Genomic DNA, 21,665 nt, shown 5'->3' with positions numbered 1-21,665 from the left:
TCATCCCATAGACATAGATATTTTTATAGACTCCATTATAAAATCGAATTAGGTGCCAACATTCAATATCTGAGTTATTTCCACTGGTGCACAAAGTTAGTAGCAATAGGGGAAAAACTCATAAGTCAGGTGCCAGAAGCCAGGACAGAGAACTTAGCAGGCACACCACTATGCATGGGGGAATGCTCAGCTGGTATGCCAAATGGGTGATGAGTCTTGGCTAACAGGTGTAGAGTAGGGGGAGGGGAAAGGTGCAGGCCAATGTGAATCAGTCCACAATGAAAGAGCAGAGAATACTCTTGACTGATACAGCACAGAAGATGAGGAGACGGCCCATGGGTTGGAAGACTGATTACATAAAGGGTATTGCACACACAAATATATATTGGGAGTAATGGAAGCCAGATTTCTCACTCTCAAAGAAAGAGGTACAAATATGAAAAGAGGGAAGACTTAAAGTAGGAGATACTGAATTGCAATTCGAGATGCCATGGTTTCAGAGTGTATAATAAATGTGTGTATGTGTGTTAATTCTATTCAGTTAGAAGACCTCCAAGTAAGATACCCTGGAACCAATGAATATACCCAGCACTCAGGTCTTAGTTTCTAAATGCCATTCTCCACTTAAAAAAAAAAATCCAGGACCTTTAAAGAAACAACTCCTTTGGGGCACCTAGGTGGCTCAGTCGGTGAAGCATCTGCCTTCGGCTCAGGTCATGATCCCAGGGTCCTGGGCTTGAGCACCACATCAGGCTCTCTGCTCAGCAGGGAGTCTGTTTCTCCCTATTCCTCTGTCTGCAGCTCTCCCTACTTGTGCTCTCTCTAATAAATAAAATCTTTAAAAAAAAATAAAGAAAAAACTCACTTGAAGGCAAGCACATGATCATAGAACATCTTGTGCCAAAAAGTTAAAAAGAAAGTTCTCAAATAAGAGGACACAAGAGTCACTACCAGCAGGTCCCATTGGCTAAATTTAAGGCAACTGCATTTCAAAACTAATAGTAATATACTTACCCACTGAATAAAATCGGAATCTCTAATTCTATACTACCATAATTAATTAATTAGGGGAGAAAGGAACATTTTACCATGGAGTGGAATGCTAAGTAATATGTGCAGAAGGAATTAGACAAAAGAAAAAAAATTACCATTTAGCAACCATCAGGTATTAGTTGATTTAGACAAGAAGCTTCAATGGAAAAAAACTAGTCGGTGAAAGTTTGTAGGAGGAAAAGGATATTTACAGAGTCTCAAAGTCTATCCCTAAAAAATACTCCTTAGGTACTTTACTAATTTAAAACTAAGTACTAGAGCAATCCAGCAGACAGCCTCTTTTTAACCAAGTGATAAAAGCTGACATCCATTGTAAAAGCACAAATGCGGATCATGTGTTTTGATATCTGGGAACAACAAAGCCTCACTTCTGTAGCAAAGCTGACAGGGAAGATCGCATTAAGCTAATCACATGAGATTAGTGGGCAAACCCAAGTCAAAGGACATTCTGCAAGCATACGCTGCTCTGTACTCCTCAAAAATCTGAAGATCATGAAAGACAAGGCAAGACTGAAGAATTCCTCCAAATGTAAAGAGGCTAATGCGGACCTGACAGCTAAGTGCAAATATGACCGTGGAGTGGTCTGTCCCTGGACTTAGAAGAACATGAGTGGACAGTGTGTTGCAAGTAATTTCTCCCCTTCTGTAGTTTGTCTTTTCATTTCCTTAACAGGGTCCTTCCCAGAGCAAAAGCTTTGTTGTAGGCAAAATTTGAGGTTTGTAAATTAGGTGGTAATATAAGATTGACAGTCACTCACTGATTTTGACGGATGAACTGTGGCTGTGTAGGAGACTGTCCTTTTTGTATGCTAGATAGAGAATAGGGGCACACATGGATGAGTGGATGGATGGATGGATGGATGGATGGATGAGTGGATGGATGAGGAGATGAATGGATGGACAGATAGAATGAGAAAGTAATTGGGAAATCTAAGTAAAGGGCACACTACAATTCTTTGTACCATTTTATAACTTTTTGTAAGTTCAAAATTATTGAAAAATAAAAAATATACTGAGGTTCCTGGGTGGCTCAGTGGTTGACCTCAGGTTGTGATCCCAGGGTCCTGGGATTGAGTCCCACATCAGGCTCCCTGCGTGGAGCCTGCTTCTCCCTCTGCCTGTGTCTCTGCCTCTCTCTGGGTCTCTCATGAATAAATAAATAAAATCACATATACATATGATGTATACACACACACACACACACACACACCAAATAAACTGGGGAGATTTCATGTAAAATATAGGATTTGATCTCTTCTGGGAAATCAAGTGTGGCAACCTGAGCCCCATTCTCATGTGACAGATGTGAGCTGGAGCTGACAGCTACTTTTCTTACACCTTATACATTCTATAACTCAGCCCAAAGCTCACCACTCCTTGTTTCTCTCCTTGCGTATTTCCTCATTTCTGTTCCTTCCCCATCTCTGTAACAATGTGAGTCTCCAGCTTTTACCTCAAGCACTTTTATCTGATAGAAGCAGTAGGCAGTAAGCTTTTGCTAAGTAAAAGTCTGAAAGGGGATATTTTCAACAGAAATTTTTATTGAGGTAACTGCAGAATTGCATGTAGTTGGAAAAAGTAATACAGAGATCCTTTCTCCTGTAACTAGTTTCTCTCACTGTTGCAATAACTAGAATAAGAACAGCTATATCTACAGATATAATCCACCAACCTTATTCCCCCAGTATTTACTTGTACTCATGCATGTATCACATGTAAAATTTCATGCATCCATTGCCACAGTTAGGATATAGCACTGTTCCACCAGGACAAGGATTGCTAGTGTTAATTTTTGTAACCCCATCTGACTCCCCTCTCCTTTCCCTAACCCCTTGGCAACCACTATTCTTCCTCCCATTTTGCCATTTTGTGATGTCAATAAGGTTTGTTACAAATGGAATCATATAGCAAGTAACCTTTTAGCTAGCTTTTTCACCCAGACTAATCCCCTATTGATTCATCCAAGTTACCACATCTATTTTTATTTCTGAGTAACATTCCGTGCTATGGACGTACAACAGTTTGTTTAACCATTTCACCTGCTGAAGGATATCTGGGATGTTTCCAGTTTGGGGCTATTACAAATAAAGCTGCCATAAACATTGGTTATAGGTTTCTGTACAAGCATAGGTTTTCATTTCTATGAGGTAAATGCTGAAGAGCACAGTTGTTAGGTTATATGACAGCTGCATGATTTTTAAAGAAATTTTTAAAGAAACGGCCAAAATGTTTTTCAGTATAGCTTTATCACTTCACCCAATGTATGAGGGATTGAGCTCCTCCACATCCTTGCCAGCACTAATGCTATTTAGTGGTATCACTAGTATTTATTTTAGCCATTCTGAGGTGTGTAGTGATATTATATTTTTAGTTTGCATTTGTCTGATGGTTAAATATATGTTAAACACATATTGAACATATGAAAACACTCATATGTTTTATGAATGGCTTCTCTGCCATGCCATCCAGATATCCTCTTCAGTGAAATGTCTGTATCTTTTGACTATTTTCTAACTGGATGGTTTGTGGGTTTTGTTGTTGAGTTTTGAGAGTTCTTTATATGTTCTAGATACTTGTCTTTTTATCCTCTTAATGTCCTTTTGCCAAACAAAAGTTTTTAATTTTGATGAGAATCAAATTTTCCTTTTTCGGACTGTGGTTTTGGAGTCGTCTAAAAATCCTGCATAGTCCTAGATTCTGAAGACTTTCTCCTATTCCTTTTTCCAAGAGTTTTAAAAGTATGTTTGCTTTTAAGTCCTTGATTCACTCTGAGTTAAATTTTGTATAAGAGTTAGGTTTGGGTCAAGGTTCATTGTTTTTGTCTATAGATACCTAATTACTACAGCATAATTTACTGAAAGACTTCTCCTCTACTGAATTGCCTTTGTACCTTTGTCGAAAATCAGTTGAATATATTTGTGTAGCTCTATTTCTGGCTTATCTGTCCTGTTCCATTATTTATGTGTCTATCCTTCTGCTGATACCATACTGTCTTGAAGCTGCAGCAACATAATAGGACTTACTACTGAAATAGAGTGATTCTTCCCACTTTATTCCTCTTCTCTGTTTTAACTATTCTAGGGTCTGTTTCCATATAAATTTTAGAATAATGTTATGTATGCCTTTTTTAAAGCTGCTGTAAGAATTGTATGAAATTTCACTAAACCTACCGACCAATTTGGTAAGAACTGACACCTTTACTATGTTGAGTCTTCCAATCCATAAACATGGTATGTTTTTTCATTTATTTAATTCTTCTTTGATTTTTTTCACTAACAAATTGTAATTTTCAGCATATAGATACTGTCTGTATTTTGTGAAGAGTGTACATAAACATTTCTCTTTTTTTGTATGTTACTATGTTTTTAACTTTGGTTTCTACATATTCATTGTTAATATACAGAAATGTGATTGATTTTGGGGTGTCAATTTTGTAATCCTATGACCTGGCTGAACTTACTTATTAGTTCTAGGGTTTTTTTGTGGAGGTCTTGGGATTTTCTATGTGCATAACATATCTGCAAATAGTTTTGTATCTTTCTTTCTGATCTGTGTGCCTTTTATTTCCTTTTTTAATTATTGTGCCAGCTAGAACTTCTAGTTCTACATTGGACAACATTGGTGAATGCAGACATCCTGGACTGTTCCCAATCTTAGGCGAAAAGCATTTTCTTAGGTGAAGTCTTTTCCCATTAAGTATGGTGTTAGTCTTAATTATTTTGTATATACTCTTTATCAAATTAGGGTAACCCTCCTCTGTTCCTAATTTGCTGAGCATTTTCATTATGAATGAATGGTAAATTTTTTTCATGCTTTTTCTACGTCAGTTAGTATGATCATACGGTTTTTTCTTCCTTAAGCTGTTTATATGGTGGATCGTACTGATTGATTTTGGAATGTTAAACCATCCTAATATATCTAGAATAAATTCTAGGTGGTCATGGTTATAATTCCTTTTAAACATTGTTGAGTTGGATTTGCTGACACTTTGTTAAGGATTTATATGTCTAAGTTCATGAAAAATATGGATATTCAGTTTTCTTTTTCCACACTGTGATTGTCTGGTTTTGGAATTAAGATCATACTGGCCACATCTACTTTCTGTAAAAGACTGCATAAAATTGGTGTTAATTCTTGTTTTAATATCAGAATTCTTCAGTGAAACCATCTGGGCCTGAATATTTCTTTTGTAGATTTTAAATTTCAAATTCAATTTCTTTAATGATTATAGGACTATTCAGATACTCCACTTTATTACATTTTGGCAGTTTATGGTCATTGAGGAATTGGTCCATTGTGGTCATCAAATTTAAAAGTATAAAGTTATACATCAAATTAAATGAGACTACACCAAATTTAAAAACTTCTGCATAGCAAAGGAAGCCACCAACAAAATGAAAAGGCAACCTACAGAATGGAAGAAAAGATCTGGAAACCATATATCTGAAAAGGGGTTAATATCCAAAGTATACAAAGAACTCTATAGCAACAAAACAATCCAGTTTTTTAAATGGGCAGTGGAACTGAATAGAACTTTTCCCAAAGAAGACATACAAACAGCCAAAAGGTCCATGGAAAGATGCTTGATATCACTAACCATAAGGCAAATATAAATCAAAACCAAAATGAGATGTCACCTCACATATGTTAGAATGGCAATCATCAAAAAGCCAAGAGATAGCAAGTGCTGACGAGGATGTGGGAAAAAGGGAACACTTTGGCACTGTTGGCAGCAATGTAAATTGGAGCCGCCAATATGGAAAACAGTATGGAGGTTCTTTAAAAAAATAATAAAAAATAAAGCAATTCTACTTCTGGGTATATATTCAAAGGAAGTGAAAACAAGACCTAAAAGAAATATCTGTATTCCCATGTTCATTGCGTCATTATTCACAATAGTCAAAATATGGAAATAACCTAAGTGTCCATCAATGAATGGATGGATAAAAAAGATGTGGAGAGAGTTTGTATATGTAATGGAACATATACATGGAATACTATATATATAATACTTATATATGTGTGTACTAATATACATATACACATATATAATGAAATATTATATGGCCTTTCCATGAGAAAGGTCATCCTGCCATTTGCAACAACATACGTAGACCTTGAAACATTATGCTAAGCAGAATAAGTCAGACAAAAACAAATGCTATATATTATATTATAACTTATATGTATATAATCTAAAAGAGCCAAACTCATAGAAACAGAGACTAGAATGGTAGTTACCAGGACCTGGGGGGGTGGGGTAAAGGGCAGATATGTATCAAAGGGTAAAAACTTCCAATTATAAGATGAATATATTCTGGGGGTCCAATGTGCAGCACGGTGGTTACAGTTCATAATACTGTGGTATACACTTGAAGTTGCTAAGAGACTAGATTTTAAATGTTCTTACCACAAAAAAAAAGAAAAGAAATCATAATTAGGTGATGTAACACTATCATGATAATACATAAGTGCAATATATGTGTGTTAAATCCACACTTTGTACACCTCAAACCTGCACAATATTATACGTCAATTACATCTCACTAAAGCTGGTAGGAAAAAAGAAAGAGGAATGGAAGAAAGGAAAGAAGGAAGGACGGAGAGTAGGCAGGTCGGCTGGCCTACCCTTCATGGCCCATTTACCTACCCAGCTCATCTCCACCCTCACTCCCCTGACTCAGCTCTCAACATTAATATTATTACATCAAATGCAATTTTTCAAAGGTGGTAATCTCTTTCTAAACTTCTGATTTTTATATATGCCATTTTCTTCCTTGGGTGACTCTTCTGTCCTTGTTAAAAACAAACAAACAAACAAACAAAGCTGTTCACAATATCTCCTTTATTGTCCTTTTACTGGCTAGACAATCTATAGTGATATCCTTGGTTTCATCCCTGATATTGATAATTTGTGTCTCTTTGGGGGTCAGTTTTGCTAAAGATTTATCAAATTTATTAATTTTTTCAAAAAATCAGCTTTTTATTTATTTTCTCTATTCTTGTCCTATTTTCAGTTTCATTGATTTCTGCTCTTTTTTAGATTTCCTTCTTCTGCTTGCTTTAGGCTTATTTTGTTCATCTTTTTCCAGTTTCTTGAGGTAGGAACTCGGATTATTGATTCGTTTCCTCTCTTTGTTCCCAATAGAAGCATGTAATGCTATAAATTTCTCTTCCATGGTTGCTTCAGCTGCCTTGAAAGATTTTATTTTCAAGACCTTATATCTAAGGGGCCAGATAAATGCTTTCTTCTCAGGATCCTTTATCTGGAGTGCTAATACTCTCTATACTATCCCCTATTAAGCCTGACTAACTAGAAAGAGACTTATTAAACTCATTCTCATTAGGGTCTGAGCAGCATATATTTTACCTCTTACAGGGGCAAATGTATTTTCACCGAGCATTCAGCTTCCTGGATCAACAACTCTGGGAAGAAAGGAATTTTGCCACTGCTCCCAAAACTACGCCTGCTAGGGAGAAGACCCTCTCCATAAATCACAGTTATACAGATCACAGATACTTCAGGGCATGGCCACCAACTTTCTATCTATATTTTGTCAGAAAGATACTGAAATAGATATCTAACGTAGGGATAGAAGTTTCAAGAATTAGTCAGAGGAAGTGCTAGAAAACAAAGATATGAATAGAAACCAAGCACAGGTCCTCAATTTGCTGCCCCTGAACCAGCCTCACTGGCATCTTCTGGGAACCTGTCAGAAATGCACATTCCCAGACCTTGCCCCAGACCTACTGATGCAGAAGCTCAGAGGTGGGGCACAGCAATCTGTACTGCGATGATGCAGCTAAAGTGTGAAAAACACTACTCTGGAGGGCAAAACTTGCCCCCTTTAGTTCTTACTCAGAATCCAGAAAGTCTGATGACCTGACAGGAAGCTCTGTAGGCTGACTGAGGTTCTCCACATTCTAGGCTGGGACACCATCCTTTAGAATTGGATGGGTACCTCCAGACAGACAGATGGGCTCATATTTAACTAAAGCAATGGTTACTTCAGAGGAAGTCACTACTAGTATAATAAAAAGTGGACACGCTAATGTATTCAGATCATAGTTATCTGTGGTAAAACGAAATAGTTCTAAGGTAACTGCTTAGCCTGTATGCTTAAGAAAATTGCAAAAAAAATTCAGAATGCAAATGCAATTTGCCATAAATAAAAAATTTTATCCTCACATTAACACACTGTGGGAGTATATTTGTATTTACATTTTCTAAAACGTCTTTAAGTTTTATTTTTAATTACTTGCATGCATATGTATTAAAAAATGTCATGAAACTACTTACAAAAATGCACATATTCAGCATCTTTTCCAGCCCAGAAATAAAAACATGCTCTAAGAATGTGCTCTAAATGATCATTTCCAGGGGTGCCTGAGGGGCTCAGTCAGTTAAGCGTCTGCCTTTGGTTCATGTCATGATCTCAGGATCCTGGGATGGAGCCCTGTGTCAGGCTTCCTGCTCAGCAGGGAGTCTGCTCCTCTTTCTGCCTCTGACCACCCCTCCCCTGCCCAAACTCATGTTTACACTCTATCCCCCACCCAAAAAAAATCTTTATGAAAATTTTTTTCATTTATTTTTCTTAAAGATTTATTTGCTTGAGTGAGAGAGAACAGAGAGCAAAAGAGAGCCCAAGCGGGGGGAGGGGAGTAGAGAGGGAGAAGCAGACTCCCTGCTGAGCAGAGTCCCACAGCAGGGCTCGATTCCAGCACCCTGGGATTGTGACCTGAGCTGAAGGCAGATGCTTAATCAACTGAGCCATCCAGATGCCCCCTTATAAAAAAATTATTTTTAATTGATCATTTCCACCACCAGGTTTGGTTTCAAGTCTGACAAGTATTTTTAAAGCTTGTGTACAAAGCACTAGATCCTATGGACACACAAAGATGAAAAGCATCACATGGGATCCCTGTGCTGCAGAGAGATCAGGAAGGAGAAGACATGACTCCAGTTTTCGGTCATTGGATGATCCTAACAATTGGAAGAACTGGCTCCAAATTCTCACCACTAGAGAGGACTTCAAAGTCCAAACATTTTCCTTTCTTTTTCGCTTGTATCACACTGAAGCGAGGCTGCTCCTGGCTGCTGGGCATGGAGAGAGACAGCAGAACCACACTGCCATGGTGTTTAAATAGGAAGGAAAAGCTACAGCTCTGAGCGGTGAGACACACCTCCCCTTCATTCCAAGTAGTGTTCTTGGATTGTAAGTCGAGGTGGGTGCTCACAGCTGTACTCACGGATATGTGACCAAATAGTTGGGTTATCTGGGCCCAAACAGCCCGAGCTATTCAGTTGTTATAATCAGTATGGTTGCCACAAGCACAGCATCTTAATGGGCGGGTTTATTAGCAAGAAGGAGGAAGAGAGGCCATGGACCTTCCTTCCCCTTTGGGACCTTTCCTCTGCTCATTAATAGGTTCGTTAGCCAGCTACCAGGTGAAATAAGGCAATGTTCACACCATCAATTCTGCTACTTGTTGGTGGCTCTGGTAAGACAGGCAAAATAGAAAGGGGGCAAAAAAACACACCACTTTGGGGAGGACATGTCGAAGTGAGACTTTGTTGCTCCTACTGGATGGATATCTATAATCCTTGCTCTCTTTGGCATTTGTCACCATGGAAAATCTGAGTATTTGGCAGAAGAGTTCACTCTATTTCTTTTTGCTCTGCCCTACTCTCCCCTTCCTCCTTGTCCCAGTTGAGTGGTTTACGAAATCTAGACCACAAAACCGCAGCAACGGGGAGCCCAATAGGACAACCGAGAGAGTGCACACAAATCCTTCATCCACGCTCTGAGTCTAACAAAAACCACTTCTTAGGAAAAGAAGTTTGGGATCAGAAAGAAAACCTGGAGTTGGAATAAGATAAAAGCTAAACTTCAAGCGAGAGTTCAAACACAGAACCTGCTGCCATCTTTGCTTCCAACCTGAATGAACAGGGCATATGTCAATCACTAGGAGGACATTCATGATTTTACTAAAAGGAATTTAAAAGCAACATCACGAGGACCCAAGATGTTTGAATACTTTCTAGAATATTCTAGAACAATCTACTTTTGATTAAGTACTACTTGAGCATGATCAGGTGACTATAAGGTACAAATTCAAATATAGCTCATTTTATACTCTACATAGTATCTTTTTGGATTTGAAAAATATGTCATCACAGAAAAAAAATAAGAAATCTAGATTTCCTGGGTCAGATAAAATCTTTAGAGTCGCCTGTAGATGATACCTTCTGCCTTTAGAGTAACGATTCACCATTACATTAACACTAAAAGCTATGGGACCCATAGAGGTCACCACAATCTTAGTAGATCTTTCTTTCTAGGTTAATATTCCCACATATGTAGAAACACCTTTCTCAGCATCTGAAACAGATGTGAATCGGTTACCAATACATACTGAGGCTTAAAAGTATATCTTTTCCCCCCTGCAGAGTATTAAAACATTCAGCCTTCACCATTCATCTCAACCATTAATATGTTTCTACAGAAAATTGATAAATCTCTCTCCTACCTACCTCCCAACCATTCCTTTTCTCCTTCTCTCTGTCTACTATACACACAGGGTTAAGGTACCAAACCTCCTTATTGTATTAACATGAATATAAATTTATTGTTTCTGATTAAAAGAAATAAACAAGGGGTGGCTCAGCTGGTTAAGCATCTGCCCTCAGGTCATGATCCCAGGGTCCTGGGATGGAGCCCACATCAGGCTCCTTGCTCAGCAGGCACTCTGCTTCCCCCTCTACTTCTGCCCCTCCCCCGCATGTGCCTGCTGTCTCTCACAAATCTCTTTCTCTAATAAATAAAATCTTTTTTTAAAAAAAGAAACAAACAGAAAAACATCAGAATGAGTATATGCAAATGCAAGATGTTTTTGATGGAAAAATGCTTCAAAGGGAGCCAAAGCAGGGGTCAAGATACTCTTTGAGAAATACTATTTCTACATTTCTATTCTACTTGTTTCACTCTTATAAATTGCTTGTTCAAACTTCCCCAGATTTTGAAGTTTTGCCCAGTTCTTGCAATCTGCTAATATTCTTGATAAGGACCAAGATGTTGGGTCTTCAAGAATGATAGTATATGATTTGCTCTATAACTTGAACACTTGAAACTGTATATATAATAACTGTAGTGGATGGCATAGCAGCATTATAAAGTCACCCCACGCTGCTGCTGCTAGTGGCACAGGTCACTTAACTGAGGAAACTGATGATTTAACTTCTCGTACTTTTCTTTAGTACTTAGACAAAAAAAAGAATTCTCACCAGGTTCAGTCAACAAAGTCCAAAAAAAAAAAAAAAAAAAAACCAGTAAGAATTGGAAAATGCAAAGTGCTTCCTCGTCATAGATGCTTTCCTAAACTCGATGCTTCCCAAGGTTAGCCTTCTGGGGTGCTAACAGCACCAAAACACCATAAAAGTGGCACAGGAAAAAAAATCCAAGAGCAAAGATCTAATTAGCTCCACAGGGACATACCAGACAGGAAGACGAGGTTTCAATGGGTAGAGTATAAATCCTCAAGCAGGTAAAACTATCTGCTATCTGAATCACTGCTATCTAACTCCAACCCCTTAGAGCAGATATTTGGGATTGCCCTGCAGAGTAACAGGGTACTGACTGACAAGTTGTCCTGGGTGAAGCTGCTGCAATCCAGACAGTGATCTGTATGAGAGTTATCCAAACGCATAAGAGAATGTACGAGAACTCAGGGAATGAAAACATGAGGGACATAGAGAATCTGTCCTCCTGGAGGAGACCCGAGGACAACATAGTCAGCCTATGGGCCTGGATCTGACATTTTTCTAGAAGTTCTCTCTTCTACCTTCATTAATCCAAAGCTCTCCATGATATTGTTACCTGGACATGATCTATTTCTGTCACTGTTTTCTTCTCCAACTCCCTTCTCTCCTTCCTCATTTTCAGACAGAGTAAGACTGCTACGACTCATAGAATAAATTGGGGACCCATCTGCACATGTCCACTCCTAGTCTTGGGATGAAATGGGAGGTATTCAGGAATATGTTCTGGTAGAGACTGGGATACCTGGCTTCATACCTGCTGGATTTTATTACCCATGTTGGTGAGGGAAAGAAATAGCATATCTGCAGTTAGACAAATAGCGGGAGCTGTGGCACACATATGGAAGAAAGCAATGTCTGGGATTTGAGATCTGCAAACGGGCAAAGGCAGCAAAATGAAACCTGTGATAAGCCGACACTACTGATTGTCATCCCCAAGGCCACAATATCCTGTGGATGCTGGTAGCTCCAATGACACCAGGAAAATAAATCCATGCCCTCATGTATCATCACCCAGTCCAAATCCCATTTGCCAAAGTCTACCATCCCAGCGCTCTTCCCACTTCACCTCTCGTATGACCTCCAGATAAGAGGCTTCTAACCTCAGAGAGCCCCACCTGGACCCTATGCACACTCTCCAAGGAGTGATATTCTGGCCAATTCTCCAAGCCTTGAAGATACAAACATGATTTTTTAAAAGAGTTTCTTTACACATGTGTCTGTTGATCACACTGCGGCCCATCAAAAGAACAAACATTACAAACCATGTTTCTCAACCTTGGTCCATATTAGCACTTCCCTTATGGAGACTTTTTAGACATTTTTTTTCCCTCATCACACACCCTCATGAAATTTTAATACCATAGATATACTCTATATTAATATGATGTAGATACATAAAAAGAGTACATTTTGCCCACAAAGAACCAATTTTCACCCTCTTGGGGGAGATATAATCCCTGTTAAGAATGCATGATCTTGAAGCATGCAACAATTATAATAATAGTGCCAGAAGTATCTAACTACTGTTTCCCTATACTCTATTATACTAAGGCTATAAATCACCCAAAACAGCAGCTTTCCTTTAGATCAATAAGTTGTACTGAAGAGGTCCAGACAAGCAAAGTCTTAATCTCCTGAGAGTCTAAAACGCCAGTCTTCTTCCCACAGTGCCTACTGCCTCTTCCTTCACCTCCCACAAGAACGTCTACAGAATTAGCAAGTGTCACCCTCAGGTTAACGCCAACCCCAAAGAAAATTCCTTCTTCAACCTTAACGCACTGTGGTTACATTAAAACCCAAACACTGTCAACCCACTTCCCCTTCTTTCCAACCCCCTAAGCCATTCTTGATGAGTATCTCTCTTTGACAATTAAATTGAGGCCCAAACTAGCTAACTGGACTTACCTCTTGCCGTTTGAAGTTCTGGACATATTCTTCAAACTGTTCATCTTTCGTCTCATCAGCTTTGCCAAGCTTCTGAAGAACCTGGTTTAGAAATAAGACAAAATGGATTGATTTAAAAATATTTGCAAATAACAGGCAAAGCAAGACTGTTCTGCTCTTCTGAGGAGACATCACTCAGCATAGTTAGTTTTTCTGTTCTGGAAGCATCTTGGCTCAGTGGCTTGGGGTTGATCAGACTGGGATTTTAACCACAGCTCTGCATTCCCAGGCTGAGCAATGTAATGCTACATTGCATGTATCGACCTATACATATCCGTCCATTTCCCCCAGTAGGCTATACGTGACTTAAAGGCCAAAGGTCTGTCCTGTCTTCTTGTCCAAAGCATCTGGCACAATGCTCGATGCAGAACAGGTATGCAGTTGTTTGTTACACAGTGAACCAAAGATATCCCACCAAAGAATTAGCCTACTTGATAGGGATGGTATTAGAATTGCTGGAGCTGGGACACCTGGGTGTGATCCTGGAGTTCCGGGATTGAATCCCTCATTGGGGTCCCCGCAGGGAGCCTGCTTCTCCCTCTGCCTTGTGTCTCTGCCTCTCTCTGTGTGTCTCTCATGAATAAATAAATAAAATCTTAAAAAAAAAAGAATTGCTGGAACCAGGCACATAGCACCTTCTCCCCACCACCTTCCAATATGCGCTTCAACCCACTAAATGCTCAAAGATGCCCTCAAATGCGCAAAGCCCCTTGCTAAGCACTAGTCTCCAGAAACATCAAGGTAAATACAACAAGGTCCCAACATTTAATCTTGAGAAACTAAGAGTCTAATGGGGTCAATGAGGCAGGTTCCCAAATAACAAATCACAGGCAAGGTGTAATAGGCAACATGAGGGGTTACAAAGTATTATTAGCAACATCCCTTAGAGCTGAGGTTCTTAGGGAATGCTCTGTGGAGCTCATTCAAACTGCACTGGAAATGCTAGCAGACAGGAATGTGGCAGATTGCATTCCAGCCGAAGGAGTAGCCTCAGCAGAGATCCCTGGAAAAATCATTATATATCGTAAGATTGAGCAGGAGTTGTTCTGTCTTCCTAGAGCTCAGGATGGGATATCGAGAGAAGCAGTTCCTAAAAGAGACCGCAGAAAGTTACTTGGGGTGGGGGGGGGGGGCACCTTGGTGGCTCAGTGGTTGAGCGTCTGCCTTTGGTTCAGGTTGTGACCCCAGGGTCCTGGGATCGAGTCCCACATCAGGCTCCCTGCATGGAGCCTGCTTCTCCCCCTGCCTGTGTCTCTGCCTCTCTCTCTGTATCTCTCATGAATAAGTAAATAAAATCTTAAAAAAAAAAAAAAAAGTTACTTGGGCACAGAGCAGAGGGATTCTGAAAGCCAAACTGGCTTCTCAGCTCAGTAGTTCCACGTCTAGTACCTCAAACACCACGTCATTTGAGAATTTAAAAACTCCATAAACACCGCCTTAATGGATTGAAAATTATTTATATGAAAATGTTGTCTTTAACTTTTGAAAAACTGTAACAACGGTTACAACTTAGAAGTGTTTTGCAAATGCAAGCTATTGTTACTATTATTTTTGTTGTTGCCAGTTGTTGCAAGAGAGAGAGGGCAAAGCAAAATTACACTGGCCACACTTGCCAGAGAAGGAAATTCAATGACTTAGGGATTCTTGGCCTTGTTACAAGATCTCCTCCCATCCACTCCCATATTTTTGTTTCAAAAGTAAAAATAACTTTAAGAAAGAAAATGTTGCTTGATTGCTTCTTCATTCCATCTACCTTTTAAAATTTCTTTTTTTTTTTTTTTTTCATTTTAAAGCTAGGCCTCCCAAAGGACCTCTTGTGCCACACATATACACCAAGAGTAATGGGGGAAGGTACCCGGGATTAAACTATGTGACTTTTTCCCCCTAATTCATAAAATTGACTAATTTCATAAATGTTTGGCTACTTGAGAGCTGGTGAGTCTTTGAGAAGTGCCAACACGTCGTCTGATGGCAGCAGTTCACAAAAGTCAAGAAAGGGTTTCAAAGTCTTCTGAGCACAGAACTTCAGCCCCACCTCTTTCCCTGCAGTACAAAGGTGCTCTGGTCTCAGGAGTGGGAGAAAAGAGACAGATGTCCATCGAGTCTCCCCTACAAGCCTGAAACCGCAGGAAGTGATTCATGTTACCTCTTGCATCCTCCCAACACTCCCAGCTGCTTCTTATTCTGTAATGATGGCTGAGGAAATAGGACACAGTAAGTGGCTTACTGGAGACGCTCTGGAAAATCCCCTTTTGGAAGTCTGGTACCCCTGTCCCCACCCACAGATAGCCTGTTCCTTCTTGTGGGAAGCAAATGGGATCTTGTCATTCTCACTTCTCATCCGAGATTCCTGAAGGCCACCATACTCTAGGAAAAACCTACCTTCCAGTGCACCCGAGTGGCTCAGCAGGTTAAGCATCTGCCTTCGGCTCAGTCATGATCCCAGGGTCCTGGGATGGAGCCCCACATCAGGCTCTCTGCTCAGCGGGGAGTCTGCTTCTCCCTCTGCCTCTGCTCCCACCTCCCTAGAGCATACATGTGCTCTCGCTCTCTCTCTCTCAGCCTCGTTCTATCTCAAATAAGTGAAATCTTGAAAGAAAGAAGAAGAAGAAAGAAAGAAAGAAAGAAAGAAAGAAAGAAAGAAAGAAAGAAAGAAAGAAAGACATATCTTCCAAGGTGTATATCTATGACTGCGAAGAGGATTTTTCACAAACCCTTTGCTGAAAGTCTATTATTTAAATTTTAAATCACAACACCTTGCATTTCATATTTCTAGAAATTGTACAGTATAATTAAAGTAGAAAAAAACGACCCAAAAAACTGCTCCTAGGTGTCAAGAAAGAATTGTAATTGGATGACACAATAAGCCCACACTCTCTCTTCTTTTTTTTTTTTTTAATTTTTATTTATTTGAGAGAGAGAACACGAGCTGAGGGAGAGGCAAGGAGAGAGGGAGAAGCAGGTGCCGCTGCCCTCTCTTCTAAGGAAAGTAATGAAGGACCAGGACCTGTGAGAGTTACAGCACACCTGCATCCTGGTGACAGGAGAGTCAGGAAAGGCACGGGACAGAGCAGCAAAGGATCCGGCCTTTGCTGAGAACCTTCTGCAAGCCAGTCACAATGTCAGGGAATTCCATTATTTCAGCTGATTCTCACAGGAACCTCCTCACTCCTATTTTAATTGCATCGACAGCATAAACTTACATTGGCAAAAAGCTGGAGGTTGGGAGGAATATTGGATGTATTACATGATGAGAATCAGGATTCATGAAATCCTGACAAAATTCTCTAAGAAGATGAAATTCAATGGAGATAAAATTAAGTCAAAAACATAATTGTACAAGTTATGAATTTATGATTTCAACTTTCAACCAACATGCAACAGAACGGATGCTAGGAAGACATGGTTTCTGCCCTTCAGGAGAAATAAGGGATGACTTTAGCGGATATGTTGATACGCGTCGACAAAGTAATGTTTCTGGAAAGCACCCCAGGCTGATAAGCCGGGAGAGCCGGACTGAATGCTTCTCTGCCATGGACAAGGTGGCAAACACAGGAATTCACAGACAACCTGCAGCCAGCAAAAGGGAGTCCCCAGAAAGGCAGAGAGAAATGACACCCTGAGGTAAGAGGAAAATTTGATCTAATTGGGGATGTTACCAGGGAGAAGAGAAGAGGAAGAGAGCGCAGTTGTCTTTGGATATCTAAAGGGTTATCACGATAAAGAAGGATCAGACTTGTTCCATCAGAAACCAAGGTCAAGGGCTAGCATCGGTCGGTAAAAGCAATAAATAAAAACTTTTGCACAAATTTATCATGGTTTTCTGGAAATTACATAGTTCATTGGCAGAGGTAATGAGCTCACTGTCCTAGCAGTTATCTGAGCTTAACCAGTAGTTAGAGGTGCCAGAGAAGAGATGTATTCATCTAACAGATGAACGAAATAAATATCTTCTAATTCAAATTCTAATTCTAATTTCAGATATCTTCTAATGCTTGAATCCATAATAAATGTATCAAGTTTCACATTTTCCCTACGAAAGAACGCACATCACCATGAAGAGTAGGCAGAGAAGAAAATCTATTCACCTCTCTCTCCAGCTGAAGGTGACTTACTGGACCACATGCCAAACTCCATGAGAGCAGTGGCGGAAAAGGGAGCCAAATGTAGGGATAGTGAGTGTAGATGAGGCTGGTGTGGGAGGGAGAGGGCAGATCAGAGAGGGCCTTAGTCTGCAAGACTAAAGACTTTATTTATTTATTTTTTTTAAGATTCTATTTATTTGGGACACCTGGGTGGCTCAGAGCGGTTGGGCGTCTGCCTTTGGCCCAGGGCGTGATCCCAGGATGCTGGATTGAGTCCCACATCGGGCTCCCTTCTCCCTCTATGTCTCTGCCTCTCTCTCTGTGTGTCTCTCACGAATAAATAAATAGAATCTAAAAGATTCTATTTATTTATTCACAGAGAATTTTATTTATTTACTCTCTGTGTCTCTCATGAATAAATAATTTATTTAAAAAAATAAATAATTAAAAAAAAGATTCTATTTATTTATTCACAGAGAGAGAGGCAGAGACATAGGCGGAGGGAGAAGGGAGCCCGATGTGGGACTCGATCCCAGGACCCCGGGATCACGCCCTGAGCCAAAGGCAGACGCTCAACCACTGAGCCATCCAGGCACCCAAGACAAGAAATTATATGACTTTAATTTTCTCCTACAGGCTGCTGAGTCAATGAAGTGTTTTCCCTGGAGAGGGCCACCCAATTAGACCGGTGCTCCTTGGTGACAGTGATCAGGACAGATTAAGAGACAGTGGGACCAGTTAAGAGACTACAGGATCAGACTCAGATGGAGTCTGAGCTCAGGAACAGATGGACAGACCCTTTAAGAAGAGCAATCCACAGTACTTACTGGCTTAGGACACGGGCAGGGTAGGGACAGAGAAGATGTGAGGATGATCTCGGGTTTCTGGATGGAAATGGTTCAGATGGGAGATTATGAAAAGGCAAGGACAGGAAACGTGCAACAGGACTTGGGGACAGAACTGAAGGCCCAGCCAGAAGACTCACTGAAGCAAGTTTTGTGATTTGTCTCCAGCAGCCTCAATATTGGTGATAAAACTGATGTGCTGCATAAAGGAATATCTTAAGGCAACAAAAATACTGAAACCTGGAACTGAGCTGATGAAGAGTATCTTCTTCCTTGTTTTACATCATGAGATCTGACAGTGAGTTTCTAGCTTAGGTGGCCTCTCGCTTTCACTGTCCACTGACTACCTCGAAAATGTCAATTAAGCCTGAACGTTTGGCACCATGGATGCCACAGGGGTATGACTAGGCATTCCTGTACCTGATGTTCAGGTTCTGACAACATGGTAACACCTTCCACCTTCAAGCCAAAGGCAGCCATTCTGTGCCTTGTGCATTTCATTTTAGGACAATTTCATTTGCACTGATACTCAACTATTTTGAAACAAGAGGATTTTGTTGTTACTTTGGTTGCTGCTGTTTTCAAAATGCAAAATCCCATTCTAAATTGCATAAGCTTTTTCAAACTGCCTCTCCTTTCTGAGATTCTGAAACATCCCCCTAAGGGCTGGCTGTGTCATCCTCCTGCCTCAGGGCCCAGTTCAGAAGTTCTGATCTGATCATAAAAGACAGCACGACAGAGGCGGATAAAAAATTAAATAGGAAGGAATAGCAGGAATATGGTAGCCTGGAATATTTTCACTAATAAATCCTCTTTCAAGTGTCTCCAGTGTCTCCAAAAGCAGTCAGTTCCCAGCATGGTTTGCATGCGCTGCTCCGAAGATGTGAATCTCATATTCTTTTTTTAGAGCGATTCTCTAGAGCAGTTAATTGTTCATGAAGTGGCCAAGTAAGGTCCCTAAAAATTCAAAATTCTTTGATTTGGGCAGTTTCCCCATCCAGTAAAGCTACCATTCTAATCAAGTTTCAAATCCTTGCGGTCCAGAGCAAATAAATATTGACTACTGTATAGGTAACAGAAGAATTACCCTCTCTTAATATTTTTACATTAGGAATGGAATGCTACTATGTTGGTCGCTTTCAAAAAGATAGTTGGTGTTTTAAGGCAAAGAAAAACATCACCATCTTCCATTGCCCATGGTAATGATGGAATATGAAGAAGCTGGCACGAGCCAAGGATGAAGACCACAGGTATTTCAAGAGGAAGACTATGGAGGTGTTGGAGACATGCTTTCTGTGCAGCTTCATAGCGGAGCAAGGAGGATGGTTAAAGCAATTCTGCAGGATGGGCCACTGGGATTCCTGACAGAAATTCATGCTTTGGATGAGGGATCAGACTGGACAGACTTTTAAGTGTGGGTGATTCATGCTTCCTTACACCAGACTCTCAAGGTCAAGGAGAGAACGACATTATTTAGTGTTCTCTGAACAAGGAGACATCCCTGTCTTCACACTCTTTGCATTTATTTTTTTAAAAAAAGCATGTAAAACTATGTATAGATTATCCATTGACTCCAGGAGTCAACTGCATTAATGACTATGGTCTCTTCTTATCTGGGTAAGTTATGGAGAGTTGGTCTTCCCCTCCGCACCCCTCCCCCACCCATGTGCAGATGATTCATTCACTCATCTGTCCAGATACCCACACATCCATGTGTAAATTCACAGGGCATTTATCAAGGGCTCACTCTGACTCTGTGTGAAGTTCCACCACCACCTAGAACAGGAGGGAGGTCATCAGGTACATGCAAGTGCAGGGGAACTGCTTGTTATGAAGTGTCCTATGGGCAGGCACCCCACCACATGCCAAACTTCAGAGTCCTAGACCTTTGACTTCTTTCTGGCTGTGCTCCAAGACTTAAAGAAGCAGCTTTAAGGTGCCCTAAATTGAGAAGAACAAGATGAACAGTATGGTTTATGTACCTGTCAAGATCCTGTACTTTGCCCTCTATCTGGGCCTTTATAGATTTATGTCTGGATCACTATGGCATCCACTCCTTGCTCTGGCAAATCTCAATAATGCAAGAGCCATCGTGGCCTCAAACTCTCTCAGAGGCTGGCATGAGCTGTCCTCTAATTCTGGGAAATGCTTTTGGGGAAGTAAGCAAAAGTAGATGAGAGGGGATATTCACAGCCTTCTGTCCATTTGAGTGAACTGCAGATTTAAAAAGTCGGAGAATAACACACAGTAGAGAGTACAAATCTCACACATGAGCAAGTTTATCCCTAGTTGTGACAGAGCTGACTGAGAATGAGAACACAATGTAGAAAAGAAAGTTCTGGAGCCTGGACAGGAAACAGAGGTAACTGAGAAGGGCCCCAGGGTGCAGATTTAGTAAGTAGCAGCCAGGCTATTTTCAATCGTGCATCCACCTGCCAGGTACCATGCTCCCACAGTTGGCTCTCCTCCATCCTTCCCCATCTTTAAAGTTGAGGACATCTGAGTCCTCTGACTTAAAAAAAATAATTCTTGCTGGAAAAAAAATAGCTTGAGGAATATCGATCAAGGAAAGATGAATGGATTGTGGGCCCTGGCATCTAACACTCTCCTCTTCTCCAGGTGCCTACTCTCTCCTCCTGGGTTGGCCACCATGTCTCAGAGCTACCTTTCTAGGAACCCTGATACTTCCAGTTCCCAACCCAGAATACAGCATTTACATCAAAATGTGATGTAAAGTGACAGAGAAGCATACTAAAGCCTTCAAGTTATCTCAACACTCTGAGAGAGACCACATTTTCCTTCTTCAGTGGCCCCTATCAAGAGCATGCCAATATTGCACATGGTAATACGAAGACCCTCCACCCTCATTACACCTTTGGTATTAATCTGCATCTTCCTTGGCTAGAGAAGATAGTCCTCCATTTACCACTGTCCAGATGTTTGAGAGAAAGCATGTGTGCTGAACTGGTGGCAATCCACCTGAGGAAGAGCTGCTGCAAGCTCTACACCCAGCCAATTCACCAGGGAGCAATTCTGTTCCACATTCCTTTATACACACTACTCAGACAGTCTTTGTGACTTCAGTTACCCACTGTACCAGCAGAAGATGAATCAGCAATTTGAAAACACTGACCTACAGTATAAATATGAAAGATGTTGGCTTAGGTAGAACAAAAAGTTCATAAAGCTCTATCCAGGATTTTGGGATTTCAAGTGGGACTATAAACTGTCTAAGTCAAGAAGGGGCTGGCTATTAGTGCTGAGGGGTATGAAACAGATGAAAAGGAGTACAGGAGGAAAGAAAGAAAATAGTATTACTTTTCCTCCTCTTGTGAAGACTCCCCACCTTGATAACTCTATAATTCCCTAATTGATTAGCTACCATCTATGGAAATTTAAAATGTATCAAGCACAGTT

At 40.4% G+C, this 21,665-nt stretch overlaps 1 protein-coding gene across 4 annotated transcripts in view; it reads right to left on the bottom strand.

Moving 5' to 3' along the window:
- The window catches only part of AMPH (amphiphysin), a 211,202-nt gene that overhangs the window by 104,896 nt on the left and 84,641 nt on the right, over positions 1-21,665 (bottom strand). For all 4 annotated transcript variants that reach the window (XM_025449343.3, XM_025449342.3, XM_049096418.1 and 1 more), the window contains exon 2: positions 13,280-13,360. In XM_025449343.3, coding sequence (XP_025305128.1) covers positions 13,280-13,360 — 81 coding nt within the window. The remainder of the gene's footprint in view (positions 1-13,279; positions 13,361-21,665) is intronic.

This window comes from Canis lupus, chromosome 18 (assembly GCF_003254725.2).
Source record: "Canis lupus dingo isolate Sandy chromosome 18, ASM325472v2, whole genome shotgun sequence".
In the NCBI taxonomy this organism is placed as follows: domain Eukaryota; kingdom Metazoa; phylum Chordata; class Mammalia; order Carnivora; family Canidae; genus Canis; species Canis lupus.
The sequence above is the reverse complement of the archived record's forward strand: the minus strand, read 5'-3'. Positions and strand labels throughout refer to the sequence as shown.